Genomic DNA, 19,794 nt, shown 5'->3' on the forward strand with positions numbered 1-19,794 from the left:
TGTAAAAACACGCTGATTCCCAGACCGTCCGCGGGCCAGATTGAGAAGGCGATTGGACCGTATCCAGCCCACAGGCCTTAGGTTGCCTACCCTGCCGTGGACACACCACAAGGAAGTAGCAAATGCGTCCCAGCACCTATTGACAGCGCTGGGTTTATGATAATTAGAAGCCTCTGCAAAACTGTATAGGCGTGGCCCAGTATACATGGAACCTAATAGCCCCTGTTGCATGGTCATTAGTATCAGTTGTGCAGAGACACTTGAAAGGTAGGGGACCTCATGTCCCATTCAAGGATAGACCATCTTTTCTACTTTTCCATGGCAATTGTCATCACAGGGACATTGCAATAGTGTGGATCATTTCTATTTTTCTAAATAGATGATCACTCATCAGATCCCAACTATGAATAGCAAAGTAAAACAGCATGCATGTGGTAGGAGATCCAAAGTTAATCTGAAACTATCAAAATAGAAGATCCAAAGTCATTCTGAAACAATGTGGAACAGATTCCAAAGGGAGGTCTATTTTTTTGTGCTGGCCCTTTGTTGCCATTTTAAAAAAGAACTCAGGGAGTATGCTTTGTCTTTTTTCAAGATGCAGAAAATGTCCCCAGTGTGTGAACACTACGCCAGTGTGGTGTCGTGGTTAAGAGCTGTAGACTTGTAATCTGGGGAACCGGGTTCGCATCTCCACTCCTCCACATGCAGCTGCTGGGTGACCTTGGGCCAGTCACACTTCTCTGAAGTCTCTCAGCCTCACTCACCTCCAGAGTGTTTGTTGTGGGGGAGGAAGGGAAAGTAGATTGTTAGCCGCTTTATCAAATCCAAACACCTCTTCTTCTTTACAAAAGAACTAGAAAATGCCAGCACATAACAAAAACAGCGATAAGGAACAGAAGTAAATACTACACAGTACAGAGTAACAGCAGCACTCCCAATTATTTTGCGCTCACCGAGTTTCCAGTGCTAAGTTTTTAATCCTTGCTCACATGACTTTATCCAAACCGCAGGTGTATCCTGTACTTTGTTGCAAAGTATGGCTTTTTGATGTGGTGTTTCTCAAACCAGCTTCAAACTGACTGGAGTCCTTAAGCCTTTTCTAATTAGCTTCTAGCCATGTTTGCTAGGGTAAAGACATATTTGCCCTTCAACGCCCCCTGGTGTGTATAGAAACAGAAATGAATCTAAGCCATGCTGATGTGAACATCTAAGGGTTGGGGAGAAGAACTGTAAAATGCACACAACTTCCCCTCCCCAAACCTTCACTGCACTCCAAGCGGTCAATGTGAACAAACTCTGTGTTTCGGTCTCATATTATTTTGGTTCTGAACCAACCATGGGCTTCATTCTTACACTGCACATACACACATTTTCAGTAGACACAAACAGGGTGCAGATGAGGAGAAGGAAGCTGTTGTTAAATCACAGCTGTAAATGCCTAGAATTCCGCAGCCATGGGAATTCTGACCCAAGAGTCAGACCATGGACAAGCTTATGCTACAAAAAGGAGCATTTTCTCAAAACTGCATGTTGTGATAAGAATTTTATGGTCTTAGATATATGGTAATGTTCATAAGTGACCAAGCATGTACATAGATCAGCACAGGAAGACCAACCTGGAACCATTTTGATTCCTAAACTAAGCCAATGTTTTCTCTGCAAGGTCAAAGTTTTCCCTCCCGTTGTCTCTTTCCTCACAAATCCTGTCTTAAGGGCACATTTAAGATATGAATAAGGTATGAGCCTGTGACATGGCCCAGGAACGAAGTATTTATCACTACAAAAGAATGGCCAGGCTCCCCAGGCAATCCAATTAAGTAACCTGCCAGACAGGAGCTAAACAAGGACAGGAGAAAAACAACATTCAAATTTCTGTTTAGACCACCTTTTCTGTGATGTAGGTATGATGTATCTGGGGGGTGGTCTTAGGTTACACCCCTTCTGTGATGTATGTATGATGTTTCTGGGGATGGTCTTGATCTACAGGGTGGCAATTTCAAAAATCTTTATAAGGCATTGTGCGCCATTTTTCTGGGTTCCTCCTCCTCTCCTGCGGGTGAGGGGAGCATCCTGTTGCAACAGATCAATAAAGATCAGGCTTACTAGCTGCTTTGCTTCTCACTATTCTCTGGGTGGCCTCTGTTATTCTCTCCTACCAATAGGGAACCTATGTAAGGACTCTATATGGGCTCTTGGATACCTCATAAGGGAAAAGGGCAATTTTTGTTTACAACAATGTATAAAATATCCACTAGATAACACTAGATAAGCACTTGTGTATGTGCTGGTTTTGTATATGTACAAAATTCAGCAAGTTAAGCATTAAATAGGCAAATATTTCCAGCCTTTGTTTCTGCCTGCCTGCAGTTGACGTCTTCTGATGTTGCAACAGGTAAGCATCAGCCTGGCTAGGCAAAACAGTTGTAGGCGAAATGTTATCCAGGGATTTTACTGCTAATTTGTGTGAGCAGAAATCAATTGAGACATGGGGGGGGGGGTTGCTTTTGAAGAAAACTGGAATTTGCTGCTTAAAAGGAAGGGGAGAAGATTATAAGAGCAGAGCTGTAATTAACATCCCATAAGAGTTGAAACCATAAAGCTACAAAACCACTGTACAAGGAACAGTTACAGAACTATTAGGCCTCCTCAGTTAAGTTGTCATGTGGAGAAGTTCCTGGACTTCAGTGACGTGACACGTAAGCTACATGTGTCAGCGCTTAGAGAAGACTTTAATCTGCAAATGCGGATTAACACTAAATACTCAAAAAGCTTCAGGAGAATTCAAACAACATGCAGGTTATTGAACATGCGTAACAGCCTTTAATGACTTCTTGTTATGCACAAACCAGATATAGAGTGGTCTGAAACAAAACTTTGCTTAATTAAATACATCAGCCTCATAACCCATGGTTTGAAGATGGCTTTTTTTTAAAGAAACTGATTGTTCTGTTTCAAACTGTAATCTGGGCCACGCATAACAAAAGGATTCTTTAAAAAGTGAAAACTAAGTGTCTCCCAGGCACAGAGGTGGTGGAGAGAGTGTGTGCATTCGAACCCAGGGCTTTGCTTGGGCTCCCTGCAGCTCATGTGTAGCACTAAACCACCTATTAGCATTTCCTGAAATGCATAACTTGAGCTACTGGTTCTCTCAATAAGGGATATAATACAACAGTTGACTCCTGATGAAAAATTAGCAAAAGGACAGATGACACTTTTGAACAGAATTTATTTATTCCAAATATCACATAAATACATTTCCCCATGAATATTCCAAATATACATGAAATGAACATTGCAGCAATTTTTTATTTTTATTTTAAAAAAGGGGTTTGGCTTTTGTTTCATATAACAAGAAGTGCCAAACATAGTTATAACACATACCTGTCTTTCATCTTCTTTTTAACCAAGTACAAAAATGCGATTAATAATTTATATTTGTACATATATACACATACACCCACACACACACACACGTAGACATACACACATTTCTTCAACTAGCTTCAAAACAGATAAGGATTTTGTTTCAAGTTTTATCTACATAAAATACGTTTTCTTTTTTAAACAAAAAACAAAAAAACTGGTCACAAGCTCCAGGATCTGGTTTTTGTGGGTGCTTTGTTGATACAATCATTCCAGAGCTGCAAAATTAAGGCGCTACCAAACACCAGGCCTTCAGCTATGTATGACACTGCATGACTTACGCATACAGCTTTCTGAACACCTTCTGCCATTGATTCTCTTTGAAATTAACTACAGCAACAAGCCAAAGGAGCAGAAATCTGCTGATTATCAGCTCACTGGAGTCACAAAGCAATCTCAGTGACTGAAAAGAAGAAAGGAGATCTCGAAAGCAGTAGATAAAAGGCCACAAAAGCAAACAACTGGTATGATCCGTGAATTTTTTTTTTAAGAAGATTTAATTTCACTTACAAAATCTATTTTTTTTATATGGAAGCCTTACACAGCAGGCTTATAATGGAAAACAGGTTTTTGCATGTTTGTTTAGAGGGGAGAACGGAATGCCTTCTCCTCCTTATCATAATCAATAAACATGTCTGGATCATTTTTCTGCAAAGCTTTTCAGACCATAGATACCCTAAGCCCCACTTCTCTTAGGCTGCCAGACCAATCAGCCTAAGAGAAAAAGAAAAAAAACATTTTAAATTTTTTGGCTTTCGTCATGTTTTTCAATTAATGCGTCTGCTCACTTGACAGACGTTGATTATTAAAAGAGCAGACAACCTGACCTTTCATTTCAAGGGCTAAGTGTACCATGTTGAATTCTGCCAGAAAAGTCCTCCAACCAAAACAAAACACCAAATAAGAATATCAGCGGTGCTGTAGAGAACAGAATTTAAACATAGAAAGTGCTGAAACAGTAAATCAGCAGAACAAAATAAGTTTCCTGTTTATGCTCAACTGCCGTGTAACTTCAGCTATTAACAGAAAACGAGACAAGGAGGGAAAATATATGAAACAACTTTTAAGCAAGCACAAAGGTACTGTGAGAAATCATGAAGTTTGTCGAAGTTCCCTGCCAAAAATTAACGAGGGCACATTTTGAAGGGATTATTATTATTTTTTACTAGATACCTTGGAAGCTTCTAATGTTCAGGGGGTTTACAGGAAGACAGATGTGTTTCGGAAAGTATGATAGCACCCAGGGAGCAGATCGAAGGGAAAATTCACCAAGACGGTCCTTTCTCTAGCTTAATGCTAGCTCTCTTGAAGGAATTACAAACACAGCTCTGGTAGAAGGTAGCAGAACTTGCAGGAAGGCTATGGTAGAGATTATTAGATCATTGGCTGCAAGTTATGCAGTTTACAATTAAAAGTGTAGTCACAGGTCATTACTTTACTACAAAAGGCGAATTCAAGGTAGAGGCAACTACAGTACATTCAGGGTGTGTGTTGATCAGTTCCTAGGCAACTGCTACTGGCAACTTCTGACTAGATACTTCTGCCAATCATCTAATACCACTCGGACTACAATTACGGTACGGATAATGCAGTCAATCACCTTTTAGATGATATTGCTTCCTGAATTCACATGCAAGTGTTCACACCTTCGTCAAAAGAGAACACACTTTGTAATTTAAGGAGGAGGCACTTCTGAAATATTTTGGTATTGCCACTATTTTCACCTTCCTATCTTATTTGCACGTGAACCTGTGTCTTCAATTCACACGGCATTCCGAGATTTGAACCGGTGTTATTTCTCCCAAGCTGTTAACACAATTGTTTTCTACAATTTGGAGAGTTCAGCAGTTTGCAACAGTGCTTTTGCAGCTTCACGTTCACTGCTAAAAATTTCTTTCCAACAGGCTGATAGACCTCTTTTTTTAAAAAAAAAATTAAAAAAGAAAATTATTAACAATACGTACTGAGACATCAAAATACAGCTATATTTACAGAACCAACAACTAATTGAAGGTTAACACCTGGTTTAAGCTTGCATTGAAATTTGCCTTTACAGATTTCAGTATGTGCCTCCTCTCAAAGTTGTCACTGAGGACCAAGACTCCAAGCACAGACAGTGGTCGGTACATAACGAGTAATAATATTAACGTTTTGGTTTTAAAAAAAATGTGCTAACAAACATTGTTCCAGTATAACAGGTTAGGCTGGCATGGCTGTTGAAAATATAGGTGGAAACTGGATCTTACCTGTTCTGAGTTATACTTACAGAATGAGCATGGAAGGGTAATTTGAAATGGCAATTCTATATCTCAGCGGCCTTTTGAGAGATTACCACAGAACTGCTTGAACCAAGTATATATGTACATATGCTAGAAATGCTGGCCTTGATCCAGCAATGAAGCTCAGCATGCTCAAGTGGCTCCAATGGCAGCAAAAAAAAGCATCCCGCGCACACAGGGAATTCCATCCGGCACGGGAGGCTGCAGGATCCTCATGCGTACCGATATCTAAGTCACAACCACTGACAACAGGCTATCCATAAGTAACTTTTTTCCATATTGTAACGCGGGTCACCTGAGGTTATTCTTTTTTTCTATTTGTAGGAAGCGGGGGGGGGGGCGGTTTAGGGGAACCCGACCATCCTATACATACATCGAAACACTATTTCCCATTACACACAGCATGCAAGTTACAAAGACAGGGAGGGTTGATCAGCCACAGTGCTGTCACCAGCTACTCTTTTGGTCAAACACTGTCTTGCAAGGCGAACGTCCAGGAAAACACATTTTGCTTCACAGATCAATCATTTTGTCAATATGCTACAGACGAAAAGACTGCCCCCTGTTCATTTAACACTTGTTGTCTTGTGCATTCTTCCTCTGGAGGATATTTTGGGGGGTTTCCCTTCAACTGGCAACCTCTAAGAATTGTTTTTCAAAGTTTCTTTTCAGTTTCTAATCCACTGTTTGTTCCGAGTTCTGCTGTGTAGAATTCAAAATGGCTGCTTGGGGCTTCAGGAGAATCTCAGGGCTTGTGACTCAGTTGTCCCCCCGTGATAAAATGGACAGTTGGTTGCAAGTAGTGATTCCAAGTTGTTGCCTGCAGCGATCGGCTATGCTGCGATTGTGGTGCAACTTCTAAGTGGCTCAGATTTCTCCAGGACAAGAGGCACAGAATGCTTGGTTAACTACTGGGCAGAGTGTGTGCAAAAAAATAAAAAAAATAAAAAATTGTGAGTGCTTAGATGAGCAGATCAGTTTCACTGAAAGGGAAGAATGCATCGGTCTCTTGAGAATACTTAGGAGTATTCACAACCATTTGTTTTCAGTGTCTATTCACAAATGAGGATGTGTCATCTAGGTCTTTTGCGTGTCACAAATATTAATACGCGCCGTATGGCAATAAGACGATCTTTAAGTGAAGTCATGGCAAGAATGGCCAGTTGGGCCCTGTTCTCCAGTGGCAATACTGCCAACAGCCACCAGTTCCAAGCTGGACCACTTGGGTTGCTCTGCAAAGGGAACAACAAAACAATACATCTTTAACGTGCTTAATATTTATAGAAAAATCTAAACAACAACCCTCTGCACTAAAATGTCTTACTATTTATAGGGTGATCCAAAATACCGCATTCTACAAAATCCTCAGGCGAGCGACAGTGAGAACAGACCCTGTCTTCCTCTCACCAACCCATCTTTTGGAGAAAACAGTACTATAACAGGGAGCCGGCCCAAAACCAAAAGAGCACTCTCTTTTCTGAAACTATTTCTATTTCTAGCTTGATCTCTGTCCAAGACAAAATTATACCTGGCTAAAAATAATTGGCACAGAATAGGAACAAACAAAGCTATAGTATGACAATAACCTTTGGTCTGTTGTAATACTGGTGTTTATCATGATAGTTAGAGAGAAAGAGAGAGAGAGAGAGAGAGAATGTCTATTTGTTTAAAGAGATTGAATATACATCTAAGTCATCCACTACCATGTTTAGGTTGTAAGCCCATGTGAAATCATACAGTTGGCATTATAGGAATGGACATCTTGAGGCCATCCCACAATCTTTGTTGATGAAATAGGAAGAACAACATGGGTGGAGATTTTGCCTTTAATGAGAATTGCTTTTTCCATTCTGGCTTTAAGCAGTTTTGAGCACTAAAAGCTGAACTAGAACAACACTGATCATTCATGCAGATTTGCTCCTTTCTAAAATTTCCAGAGAGTGTTTTACACACACACACACACACACACACACACACACACACACCAACCAACCAACCAACCACTCACTATGTGGTCTCTCAAGTGCAATCGTCAAAGGAAGATCTCTGTAACTGTTTCGATTGAACAGTCCCGTGTTACTGATAAGGCTGTACTTTCACCCTGTACTAGCACAAAATGATTGGTTTATAATCTCAGAAAAGGCTAATGCACAAAAACAGACCAAGGAAACAAAGCTAAACCGAAGCCCGTACAAAATTTGCCCCAATGTCAGTCTGTTAAAATGAGTTATCAGTCTATGTGAGCAAGTCCAAATGTAATTATGACACAAATGAGGATTTAACATCTTAATGGATTCTGCCTGGGATGGTAATCCAAACGTGCAAGATTTATTGGTGGCAGAAATTTAACTAGATGTTTTTAAAGGTGGTGGTTGTTGTTTTACTCCCAGAAGCAAGTGAGCATAGACCACAGTTTAGTATAGCAACTAGCTACCAATATATGTATTTTTAGGGCAGAAGGACAGTCTCTCTCTCTCTCTTTTGAAAAATCTAACGGTGGATTACCTGTAACAATTCCCCCAACTTGAACAACAGCATGAATTAGAGCCCTTCCCCCTCTAATTTATCTTTTTTTTTTTTTTGGCAGAAAAACAGTTTTGGGAGGAGGTATTTGGAGCAGAGAGAAGTAGCAGGTTTTCTCATCCTAACTGCCTCATAAATGTGTGCTGGAACCTCATAGAGGGAAAAGCAGTCAGGGAGCAATTTGGCAGCGGCAAGGGGTGGGCGGTGGGGGTTAAGCACTCCCCCTGCTGTCTCTCCATTCCAAATTTCTTCTTCCCAAAGTTCTTTTTTAAAGAAAGGGGGTTGGTTCTAATACACATTTGCATATAATGCATACTTAGCCCCTGGTGAAAAATGTACTCTGCATGCTCCTATCTTTGACCCTTTCTCGATTTAGTAAATTGAACTTCTTACAAATTTCAGCTCTGAGAATTCTGCTCTTGTTTTAGGGACGGGGTGTGTATGTGTTGGTGTAAAATGGCATATTTTGTTCTACACACACTGCAGTATCACCACTGGATGTCTATTAGGTTTATACTCCTTTGTTGGGGGCTAGGGTTGTGGTTTGCATGGACCCTATCCCTATACTGCACATTTCCTGGGCCCTGCTGCTCCACACTTTCAAGCAGCAAGCTTTGGTCTCCAGGATTGGTCTCCAGGAATTTCCCCACCCTTTCAGAGGAAGGGTGAAGGGAACTTCTGGTCCACTTCCCTGCAAAAGTCGGTGGAAAGTATTCCCTACTCTGTGATCTTAGACATTTTGATCTATGAACATCTTTTCGAATAGAGACTTGTGGGATGTATAGCACTTACCTGTGGCTCAGGCTCCTTTCCTGGCATGGACCCAAAGTGGTTCAGAATTTGCGCTTTCATGTTGTCTTTAAGAGAAGTAAACCAGGCAACAGCTTGATCATAGACTGAATCATGAAGGCGGACAAGTTCTTCATACTCTGCCCCTTCAACCTGCAGAATGCACAAAATGGGATTCAAAGTCACGTTTCTCTCATTTGCAGCGTGACAAAAACAAGGCAGATAATATGAATTAGGGTTTATTTCAAGTGTCCCCCCCTTTTTGCTTCAGAATTTCCCCCGCAAAAACCCACTCTTGAAAACTGAATTGGAGCAAAAGGCAATCCAGGGAAAATCTGAATAGCCGTTTGCTCCGATTCAGTTTTAAAGAGTGGGTTTTAACTGGTAAAGATCGGGGGGTGGGGGAGCACTTGGACACAGACCTGGAAAATGTGGACCTGTGCCTGGAAAAAACGGAGCAAAGGGTAAGTGTGGTTAAGGCCTTAAAGTGCTGCCTAAACAGTTAAGCCACTTTCAAAATGACTTGGGGCACAGTAACTTGATTTTTGCGCTAAAATGGGCACTGGGACAGAGGACAGTGTAGCCTAGAGAAGATGTACTCCCTAAAAGCTCTACTCAGACCCATTTTGTCCCCTAAGCGTGTGGCAGAAACTGCAGTAAGTTTGTGTAAAAAAACCCACCAACACTTGCTTTGCAATCACAAGGGCCACAAACTTTCTCCTTCAAAAGCAAAACAGAGATCCTTTGGGTGGTAAAGGCGTTCATCTCGTTTGGGTTTTTTTATACTGTTTTAGAGAACTTTTCGTCTGAATGTTGAATGTGTAAGTGTATGTCTAGAGACAATGGATAAAACGAACACCATCAGATGTACTGCTGGATAAGTGTTTAATGCTAATTGTATTTGTTTAAAGACCAATATAAATTGTTTTTAAAAACAATTTAAAACATAGGTTACAAATACATATGTGTATTTTAAATGTTAGACAGGAACTCTTTCTATACTTTTTGAGAAGCCAGCTAAAACTTTTAACTCAGCAAACCTATCCAGACACATATCATTATTACGTACACATGTTTTTAAATTGTTGGTTTTTATCTGTGTATTATTGATCACCTTATATTTATTGATGTGTGTAGATATTTCATTATGGGTATACTGTATATTTTTTCCTAAATGAATGAAACATTAGAAACTGTAAAAAAAATAAGCCCCACCATACTTCAACAATAACAGTAAAAAAATATTACAAATCAGATGATTAAAATCAATGCAATAAAACAGGCATCTGCAACCCCCCCCCCAAAAATAGATTAAGAGCAAATCACTCAACACAATACAATAAACTAAATACAATTCAAAAACCATTGTAACGGAAGCATGACACCCACACCATATAGAAGCAGTCATACAGAAGAAGCTTTCTGACTGAAATGAGTGGCTCCGCCCAATTATTCAAGGAAGAACATTACAGTGGTACCTCTAGTTACGGACTCTATCTGTTCCGGGGTGCCGTTCGCACCCCGAAAAGCCCGTAACTGGAGCACCGCTTCTGCGCATGTGCGAAGCACGCAGAACGCTTCTGCGCATAGCGCGCAGAACGCTTCTGTGCACACACATGCGGAAAAACCCAGAAGTAGACACTTCTGGGTTTGCCGCGTTCGCAAGCCGAAAAGACGCAACATGAACCTAACGCAACACGAGGTATGACTGTATTCCCCAAGGCATGCTAGCATGGGGAAGCAATTTCTTTGTACTGGAAACTTGTGGCAGCCACCTAAAAAGTCAAAACTTCCATCTCTTACCACGGAGCAGAAGGGCCTAACTTGCTATCTCCCCTCCTAGATCCTTAAACTCAGTGACTGCTTCCAGCAGCGCAATGGGTCTGACAGCAGCGAGCTCTCCCATAGCCTTCATGCATTTGGGTGCTATTCTTAAGGCAGATCAAACCTCCTTGACTCAATGTGGCTTCTGCATTAAGAGGATTTCACTGTATTTAAAAGGGACAGTCATCCACAAGGACAACCTTCTTAGGGGAAGGATGGAAAGTGAAGAGCAGAGAGTTCAACAAAGTGCATGAAGCACAAGCGTACAATTTTACACACATTGCTTCACGTGGAAACTTCTCGAGCCACTGTTTTATGGCAAAGCTTTTGTCCAGACATTCGCATGGGAATCAAAATGGCGCCCTTGATACAAAAGAAGGTTCTGCCATATTTTGAGGTAGCGGAATGTGCAAACTAAAAAGTGGAATTCTACCAGATTCTGGGAGGGACCAACTCCCTGTCACCTCAAGCATTTCCAAAGCTTGTTATTCTCATGGTTTAGTGCTGCATTAGTGCCCTTCTGATACAGTGAATAATGTGTGTATGTGCTTTCAATTATTTACACAATCGTGTTGCAGATTAGTAACCTCTGGTCTGGTAAGCTTTCAATTCTCCTTTTGAAGGATGGAAAGATGGCAATCAACAGCGAGTGATTATATATATGCACGCTGTTTGAGATGCCACTTGCTAAACAGTCATCTGTATTCTCCCCGATGTCCATGACTGATGTGGAGGATGGGAGTTACCGTATTTTTTGCACCATAACACTCACTTTTTTCCTCCTAGAAAGTAAGGGGAAATGTCTGTGCGTGTTATGGAGGAAATGCCTACGGGTGGCATGCCTACAGATTTTCCTCCTCTAAAAACTACGTGCGTGTTATGGTCGGGTGCGTGTTATAGAGCGAAAAATACAGTAAGTCTCTTTGCAGAGTGGATATTAGGCAAATAAACTGGTAAAAGACCCTTACGAGACGAGTTGTAATTTGAGTATATTTGAACAAATGATTTTTTTCTGCTGCCAACTCTTGCTCTGCATGTAATAAAAGATCTATTTCTAGTATTCTGTCCAAAACTCAACACAGTAGCTCAAGTTATTTTAACCTTCAAGATCAGAATGATATCCTATTCCCTATGCCTTCATCTGTTCCTCCCATCTGAGAACAACTTTACGCTGCGCTGCTGGAGAAACCAGTTGCAGAAATTAACAGGATTAAAAGCCAGTGACCAAAGCATGCTTGAGGAACGCGTGATCCGATATAGAGCTTTCTAATGCCTTATCATCAATCTAAAGCAGAGCACCACTATTTAAGAGGCATGATACAAATTACAGGCAGATTATATATGCCAGTTCTTACATTTGTCCACTAAATACTCCTAGCAGTGCCTATAACCACCAATTTTAGTGAAATTCCAATTTCTCATGTTGCTTGTTTCCCCAAACTGCTGCTGCTATAAACTCATGTTTTCCCACTCGATATATTTTTCAAGCTGTGCAGGGCATGTACAACTAGGAATGCTACACAATAAAGTTATAAACATCTCCAGGAATATGCTTCCAGTCATTGTGAAGTTTGGTATGATGCTGTCTCTTCAAAACTTGTTGAGCATAGTGTTTCGATTTAAAGTAATATTAAATTTCCTAATGTTAGTGGACCAATATGCAGAGCAGGGGAGAGGAAGGAAATGGCTTAAGCTACTGGGGAAAGAGGGTTCTATGGTTGGTAGAGGAGGAGAAAATAGCAAGGGATGAAGAGAGGTTAGTATTAAGAGGTTAGGATGGGGTTGTCTAATGGGGGAAACCCCCCCCAAAACCAACATAATTTATTTTGCAGTTAATTAAATAACTTGGAAGGCAAGTGTAGAAAAAAGCCTCACAAAACTATACAAGTTACCTTTTTATCTTCCATGTATTCAATGTTTGCAGTATTATACCCGTCTCTCTGACCATGGCTCAAGACCCTGAAACGCCGGACACCAACTGTGTCAACAACTGAACGTCCGTCAGGGAAAAACTTCACATCCCTGATCTCTAACATGCAGCCGTAATCAGCAAACCTGAAGGGACAAAGAGAGCCATATTAGTCCTGTGTATTAAGTATACCTAAAAATTCTAAGCGTACTTAAGGAATGTGTCTCATTGATTCAATATGGAATCATCAATTCCATGCATAAGCAGGTCTAGAATCAAGCTGTAAAAGGTTCTTGCAGAAATTGTGCATATACGTGATCAGAGAGATGCAACGCACGTGGAACTAGGTTGCCTATTCTGTGACTGATGAAAGACTGATGAACACATTGGTGTTAGAAGAATGTAGGGACTACGTTCAGATGGCTGGATTTTCTTAGTACTTTGCAACTCCCCATGAGATTATTGAGGGGGAACAGTTAGGAGTTCTTTAACTCTTTAGATCAAGGTGTGTATGTGCTGCAGGATTTGCCGCCTGCTTGAATTGTCGTTTTGTCATCTGAGTGAGCATGTAATACACACAAGTCACTTTCAACACATGTAATAAAACAATCTTTCTTTATTCCTTTTGGGTGAGAACTTCTTGTCGGCACCAAGTTAAGGATAAACACATATTCATAACGAACACACATTGTAACTCTAGCCGTGGATCCTTAATAGTTCTTTAAAGTGTGTGTATGAATACACCTGAGTGCTGGACACACAGGTGGGTTCAGACACACACACTCCGTAACACCAGCACCTCTTTCAGGAATTTAGTATTTTCAAGTCTGCTTCCAAATCCTTTGCTTACCCTTTCAGTTCATCAGCTAAGCACATGCCAAACTGCTTGGTGCCAGTATCCATACATCTTCTTATCATTAACCGATAGCGGGGTTCAAAGATGTGAAGAGGGCAAGGAATGGTAGGGAATGCCATGGTGCACACGAAGATGGGGACATCTTTATTCAGGCTGTAAGAGAACGAAGAGTCATATTAAATCAGCACCCAAAAGCTATTTTCTGAAACCTGCCATGAAATAAGCTTGGCTGTGTTGACATTATTATTCCCTATTTCCTAGGCCTTCCTTCTATCAGTGACACACCCACATGCAACATTAATCCACAGTTTTAAAATCAACTGGAGCAGGCCTGCACGCCATGTTTGTTCTTGGCCTACTGCTTGTGGTGCGCTTGAAGGAAATAAATCATGAGCCAGCACAATCGTGAGCAAGGCACACATCATAACAGGCTTGTTTCCTTCGCCCCTGCCCTCCTCTCTTTCATAGGAAGGCTGCTTACTTTGACAATTCCTTCATTTCTTCTTCGTAAACTTTCTTCCTTTCAGACAACTCTTCTGGCAAGTAGCGAACTATTAATTCTTCAGTAAGGATGGTCTTCTTGTAAGTTCGGCCGGCCAAAAACTAAAAATGAAAGCATTCAAGAACTCAGTAACAAAGCTGGCTTAGGGGCAGAATCTAGTGATGAAGTTAGTGTGGTTAGCCAAACCTTTCCATATTTTAAAGGCACTGGGGGGGGGGGGCTGCAGATGTTGTTGGATGGCAATGCCTACAATCCCTTGTCATTAGATATGCTGACAGGAGTCTGACTTCCAACATCATCTGTAGGCCCCAGGCTCTGCCATCCTTGTCTTAAAGTCAGAAGAGAAGAAGAAAAAGTGTGTGCAAAATACACAAAGATGGCACAATCCTGTATAGTGCAGTGAAGGGTTTTCAACAGCCAGGACAGATACCTGGGATAGCAAAATAGGGGGGGGGGACTCATTACTGTATCTGCAGAAGATGTTGTAAAAAGAAAGAAAGAACAGGAACCATTCTATTATTGTGGTAAAGCCATACTGCAAAGAAATTTCCAATTACTTTCCTTTTTTTGTAGTCAAAAACGACCTTGGAGGAAATAATTCATGTTTAACTACTGCTGTACAGTATATTCATATCTTGCTAGCCAAGCTTCTTTGAGATGCCCAGCTATAAAATGAGGTTCCCATTAATAGGTAGGGAGCTTGCCAAAAGAGGGTTGTTGTTGTTTTGCTCCTCTACTAATCCCTCCCCCACGTTTCCTGGCTCTGTGGGCAGCAGCTGGAGCCAGGAGGAGTCCAGCTCAGACATAGCAGGACTGTGGCAAGTCCCTGCAGGCTCAGTGTTCATGAGGCCAGTTCCAGAAATATTTGACACCTTCTCTTGAGCTGGGTGTGTGGATCCAAGTCTCAGGAGGTCCACAATAGCCCAATCCCTTCAGCGGTGTCTGGGCTAAAGAGTGTGTACATGAGCTTCCTCCCTTCCCTTTGCCATCATACCAAATGAAAAACCTCGCTGTTCCCCCAAGAGGAAAGCCTTCCAGACCCTGCAATAACTTTGGGGGGAAAGCGTACAGCTCGATCTCCTTTGGCCTCCAAATCCGCTCTGGGAGCTTAGACTGAAGGGTAGCACATAAGAAACACCTTGCTTCCTTTCAGCCTAACTTCTATTCACAGCTGTTTAGAACCACACAACTTTATAGAGTTGGAAGGGACCTCAAGGATCACCTAGTTCAACCCGTTACAATGCAGGAATGTTTTGCAAAACATGGAGCTCAAACCCACCACCCAGAGATTAAGAGTCCCACACTCTTTGCATTACTTTGCATTTTATAATGATGCTTTAAAAACGTTGCGAGCCACATTGATTCCCAAACTTGGGAGAAAAAGGACATAAATATATTAAATAAATATAAATAAAACTAAGCTGAGCTGTGCAAGTCTTGAGCATGGCTAGCCTTGTGTCCTGCTGCAATTCTGAGTGGAGGGTATTTCACCCACACCCAAAAGTTTTCCTGCATACCCTGAGGGCCTTTATCACTGGAACACACCTACTTCTGCATCACTAATTCCTTATTTTGCAAGCCAGCCCCCCTCCCCATGCACCTGGTTTGCTAACAGTAAGTATTACCCAACCAAGAGGCTTCCATTTAAGCAGCCCATGGGAGATAGTGGAAAACTTACTTCAGACAGCTTTTCCTTACAAAGCGGACAGTATGGATTATGGTCCAGGCAACGTTCAAGGCATTTGAGGCAGAAGGTATGTCCACAGGGAGTAGCAACAGGTTCGTAGAATAACCTGAATGATTGTGAGCATTGAAAAAAACAACTGGTTACTCCACACTTCCGTTCAAAGCACAACTCCAGATTTTTCACATGCATTAATATAGGCATATGTGATTTCATGAGGTACAAATAACAGCTCCCCAGTGTTAAGATACTCAGATATATAAGGTAGATGCCAAATTGCTCCTTAAACCAGGGTTGCAAGTGCCAAAACAGAAATTCTAGTTGCTATTTTGGGGCCAGACAGCTCAAAAGTCGAATTTTTCAATACGACTTTTGGGTTCCTGAAATTCTTTCTGATTTTGCAGATAGATGGATAGATTTCTACAAGATGTGGTAGTGGTGTGCAAAATCATTCAAGATCCAAGGATCTCCAGGCATGCACCTCCAGATGGTGGAGACATCAGGCGCCATCCTGGCACCAGCAGGAACTCGCGCTGCGCTCCGCAGGCTTCAGGCGGCTATCCCTGAAGCCTGGAGAGCGAGAGGGGTCGGTGCACACCAACCACTCTCGCTCTCCAGGCTTCAGCGAAAGCAACGCGAAGCCTCCGGAGCGCGGAAGGAGCGCTCCCTCTGCGCTTCGGAGGCTTCGCGTTGCTATCGCTGAAGCCAAGGAGCCTGCATTTGCTCTATAGGACGCACACACATTTCCCCTTAATTTTTGGAGGGAAAAAAGTGCGTCCTATACAGCGAAAAATACGGTATATGACTGAGAGCTCTTTTTAAAAAAAGAGTTTGAGCATAGCTATAGAGCACATATTCCACAGGAAATCAATGTGGTGCCCTCCTGTAGTTTTTGTACTGCAACACCTAACTTCCATGACCACTGGCACGGCTGGCTAGGGCTGATGGGGAGCTGAGAGTCAAGAAACATCTGGAGGACCAGTGCTATTTTTCCTAGAAAAAGAGGTGTCAGAACTCACTAGGAACACCTCCCTTGTTCACTTATAATGGCAAAGGTGCCCACGAAAGAGGTGCCTGCAAGGCCCTTTCAGCCAAGCTACACCCACCTGCTGTCGCCCGATTTCATAGGACGTTCCTTTGGCACCGCACCTTGTTGTGCTGCTTTCGGCAGGGACTGAATACACTCAGGAGTTCCGGGTCACTTCCAAGCATACCTGATCCCTGCCAAAATTAGCACAGCAGGGCAAGGTGCCAGATACGAGCAGCACCCAAAGGTAAATCCCCTGTCGCAACAGGAGAACCTGCAGCACACTCCAGACGGATCCTTTATCTTTGGCACTGCTTGAATTTGGCACCTTACACCGTCACGCTGCTTTCAGTGGGTATAGGATGCACTCAGGAGCTCTGGGTTTTTATGGCATCGGGTGACTGGCAGGTCGGCCATCCTGTCAATGTGGCCTGAAAGTTGACCACTTTCAGATCCAGCCCTCCAGCTCATGAGTGGTTCCTCACCTCCGTGGGTAGATAGATTGAGAGATATGAATTAAATAGCTTAGTGTACATAAGACAGGATCTTTCCCTCTTTCCTCCGCCTTTAAAATGCCACACAATATTTTCCAAACAACGTTTAGTCCATTTATTGCTAATACCTCATGCAAAGGGAACACTCAAAATCAGAAGCATCCACAAGGCTTGCAGGTATCGCTGTTAAGGGAAGAGAGCTGGGATTTTCGCAAGAAGCATCTCCATCTTAAAAAAGAGAGAGAACACACACACATTGAAAATCAGCAAGGTTTACTGAAGGGACCTATTATTAATTTTAATTGTTCAAGGTCATCCTACATTAAGACCTTTTTCACTAACTAAACCAACATTTCACAAAGGATTTGCTGGAGTACTGAATTTAGAGTATTATAGAGAAGAGCAGGCTAAAGTAGACAGCGTAAGGCACCCATTTTCCTATCAGAAAAATCACGCGTTTACATCATTTGGAATTGCTATCTCCAGCTCCGGAGGAACAGATAATGAATTAATTTTTCATATCTGAAATTGCTGAAAAACATCAAAAGCAAATGAAAGATGCTGCAGAACAAAACCAATGAAGTTGGGTAACTTGTTGAATCAGATGAAGTAAATTCCAGTCCATGAAAGCTTATGTTACAACTAATGTGTTCATCTTTAATATGCCACAAGTTCATTGTTTTTGATGTAAAAGAACAATACTGTAAAGTGGGAGTTGCATCAAAACTGCTCTCCAGAGAAGGAACACAGGTCTGGCTGTAAAATTTCACATGTTGCCCACTTTATTGATTATTGTATATGACCTTGGTGGTTAGGAGTGAAACTCTCTCTCCAAAGAGTTGTAGCTGGCATTTTCTTTAAACAAATTTCAGCAAATGCCGATGACACACTCTTTACCCTGGCTTCCGAGATGCATAATTTTACAACCAACCTTATTTATGTGACTGGACTTTGTCTTAAAATTGTTTTCAACATTGTGCTGTAATTGTTATCAGCTGCCCTTGGGGCCCTTAGGGTGAACGAACAATGAATTAAAATACTATTTCAACTCATAAAGTTTTTTTTTAAAAAAAGAATCTTACAAATTTATCAAAGTATCAAATTAAATTCAAAAGCTGTGACACAGGCATAGGCAAACTCAGCCCCCCAGGTGTTTTGGGTCTACATCTCCCATCATCCCTAGCTAACAGGACCAGTGGTCAGGGATGATGGGAATTGTAGTCTCAAAACATCTGGAGGGCTGAGTTTGCCTTTGCCTGCTGTGACACATCATGTCATCCCACAGACGCTGCCAACCTGTTGCCTGTGGATAATGCCCCAATTCCCCAAATTCTTTAAAAAAACGAACACCTTCTACTATTTTAAGACCCTGAGATATGAGATGAGGTGTAGCAACACCACTGTTCTCATTTTTCTGTGAAAAAATAGCCAGCTCTCCCCTATTCAGTGTTTCGTTTTGAGCCACACGCTAAGTTGAGAAAAATTCCTGTAGACACCTGAGTGTGAGAGAGGGAGAGATGAACACGTGTTGTATGTGAGAGAGGTGTGTGTGTGTGTGTGTGTGTGTGTGTGTGTGTGTGTGTGAAACAGAGAGGCATGTATCCATGACCTGTATGTGGGCAGCAATTGTGTATATGTGCATGAGAGAGGGGTGTGTGTTGTGCCCACCTGCCGCATTTCTTATGGTTCCATGGCACAGGTGTGAATGGTGCCCATAGCACTTTCTCAAAATTCAAAACTTGCCCGCTGGTCCCAAAAAACGCTTAGTGACCCTTTTTCTACAGCAAGAGCATTCTCTTATTACATTAAACAGTGTATATATTACAAACTTTTAACTTTTTAACTTACAGTATTCATGGCAAAAATTGTCCAGGTGCTCTTAATGAAAAATAACCTACCAACCACAGAAGCAGAGTAGTGTGAATTTCCTTACAAAGCAAGGAAAAGGAGAGATCCTCGTTCAAAAAACACACCTTTTCGAGGAATTTTGATAGGGACGCCCAAGCTCTGTAAATCCCCATCACTAGAAAACTTTCTTTTTAAGCTTGCACCAGGCAGACTGGAGAGGACCGTTCCCAAAGTTTTTTTGTTGTCTTCAAAAGAGAAGTCCAGTATATGATGAGAAACAGAAGACTCTGTACTTCGATATGCATCAGTCTCTTGGGACAGGTTTTTAGTTAGCTTCAAGCTGGCCTCCTGAAACAGATACAACAATAGCATCTTCAATTCAGGAACAGTTTCATAGACCGCTGTTGCATGACCTTTACAACTGCTGCTTATAAATCATCTCCTACCCCTGTTACATAAAAATGGACTAAGTGGATAATTATCTAAGTCAGTGGAACAGTGGCTCATGCAGGGCTCTATTTGCATAATTACTGGAACAGACGAGCTCTGGCTTGTATCTCAAGACTGCAAGTCTCCCCAGTATGCTTTAAATGGGACTCCTCAAATTTGCAAAACTTTACAGTTTCGGTTTTTTGT

At 41.7% G+C, this 19,794-nt stretch overlaps 1 protein-coding gene across 1 annotated transcript in view; it reads right to left on the minus strand.

Annotated features, from left to right (window-relative positions):
* Positions 1-3,566: 3,566 nt before the first annotated feature.
* The window catches only part of LONRF2 (LON peptidase N-terminal domain and ring finger 2), a 37,606-nt gene continuing 21,378 nt past the window's right edge, over positions 3,567-19,794 (minus strand). Inside the window, exons 5-12 of the mRNA XM_053384192.1 lie at positions 19,284-19,506; positions 17,439-17,538; positions 15,784-15,898; positions 14,085-14,206; positions 13,598-13,756; positions 12,731-12,893; positions 9,018-9,167; positions 3,567-6,934 (exon numbers count right to left, since the gene is read on the minus strand). Of these exons, the coding sequence (XP_053240167.1) occupies positions 6,776-6,934; positions 9,018-9,167; positions 12,731-12,893; positions 13,598-13,756; positions 14,085-14,206; positions 15,784-15,898; positions 17,439-17,538; positions 19,284-19,506 (1,191 nt within the window). The 3' untranslated portion in view covers positions 3,567-6,775. The remainder of the gene's footprint in view (positions 6,935-9,017; positions 9,168-12,730; positions 12,894-13,597; positions 13,757-14,084; positions 14,207-15,783; positions 15,899-17,438; positions 17,539-19,283; positions 19,507-19,794) is intronic.

This window comes from Podarcis raffonei, chromosome 4 (genome assembly GCF_027172205.1).
Source record: "Podarcis raffonei isolate rPodRaf1 chromosome 4, rPodRaf1.pri, whole genome shotgun sequence".
NCBI lineage: Eukaryota > Metazoa > Chordata > Lepidosauria > Squamata > Lacertidae > Podarcis > Podarcis raffonei.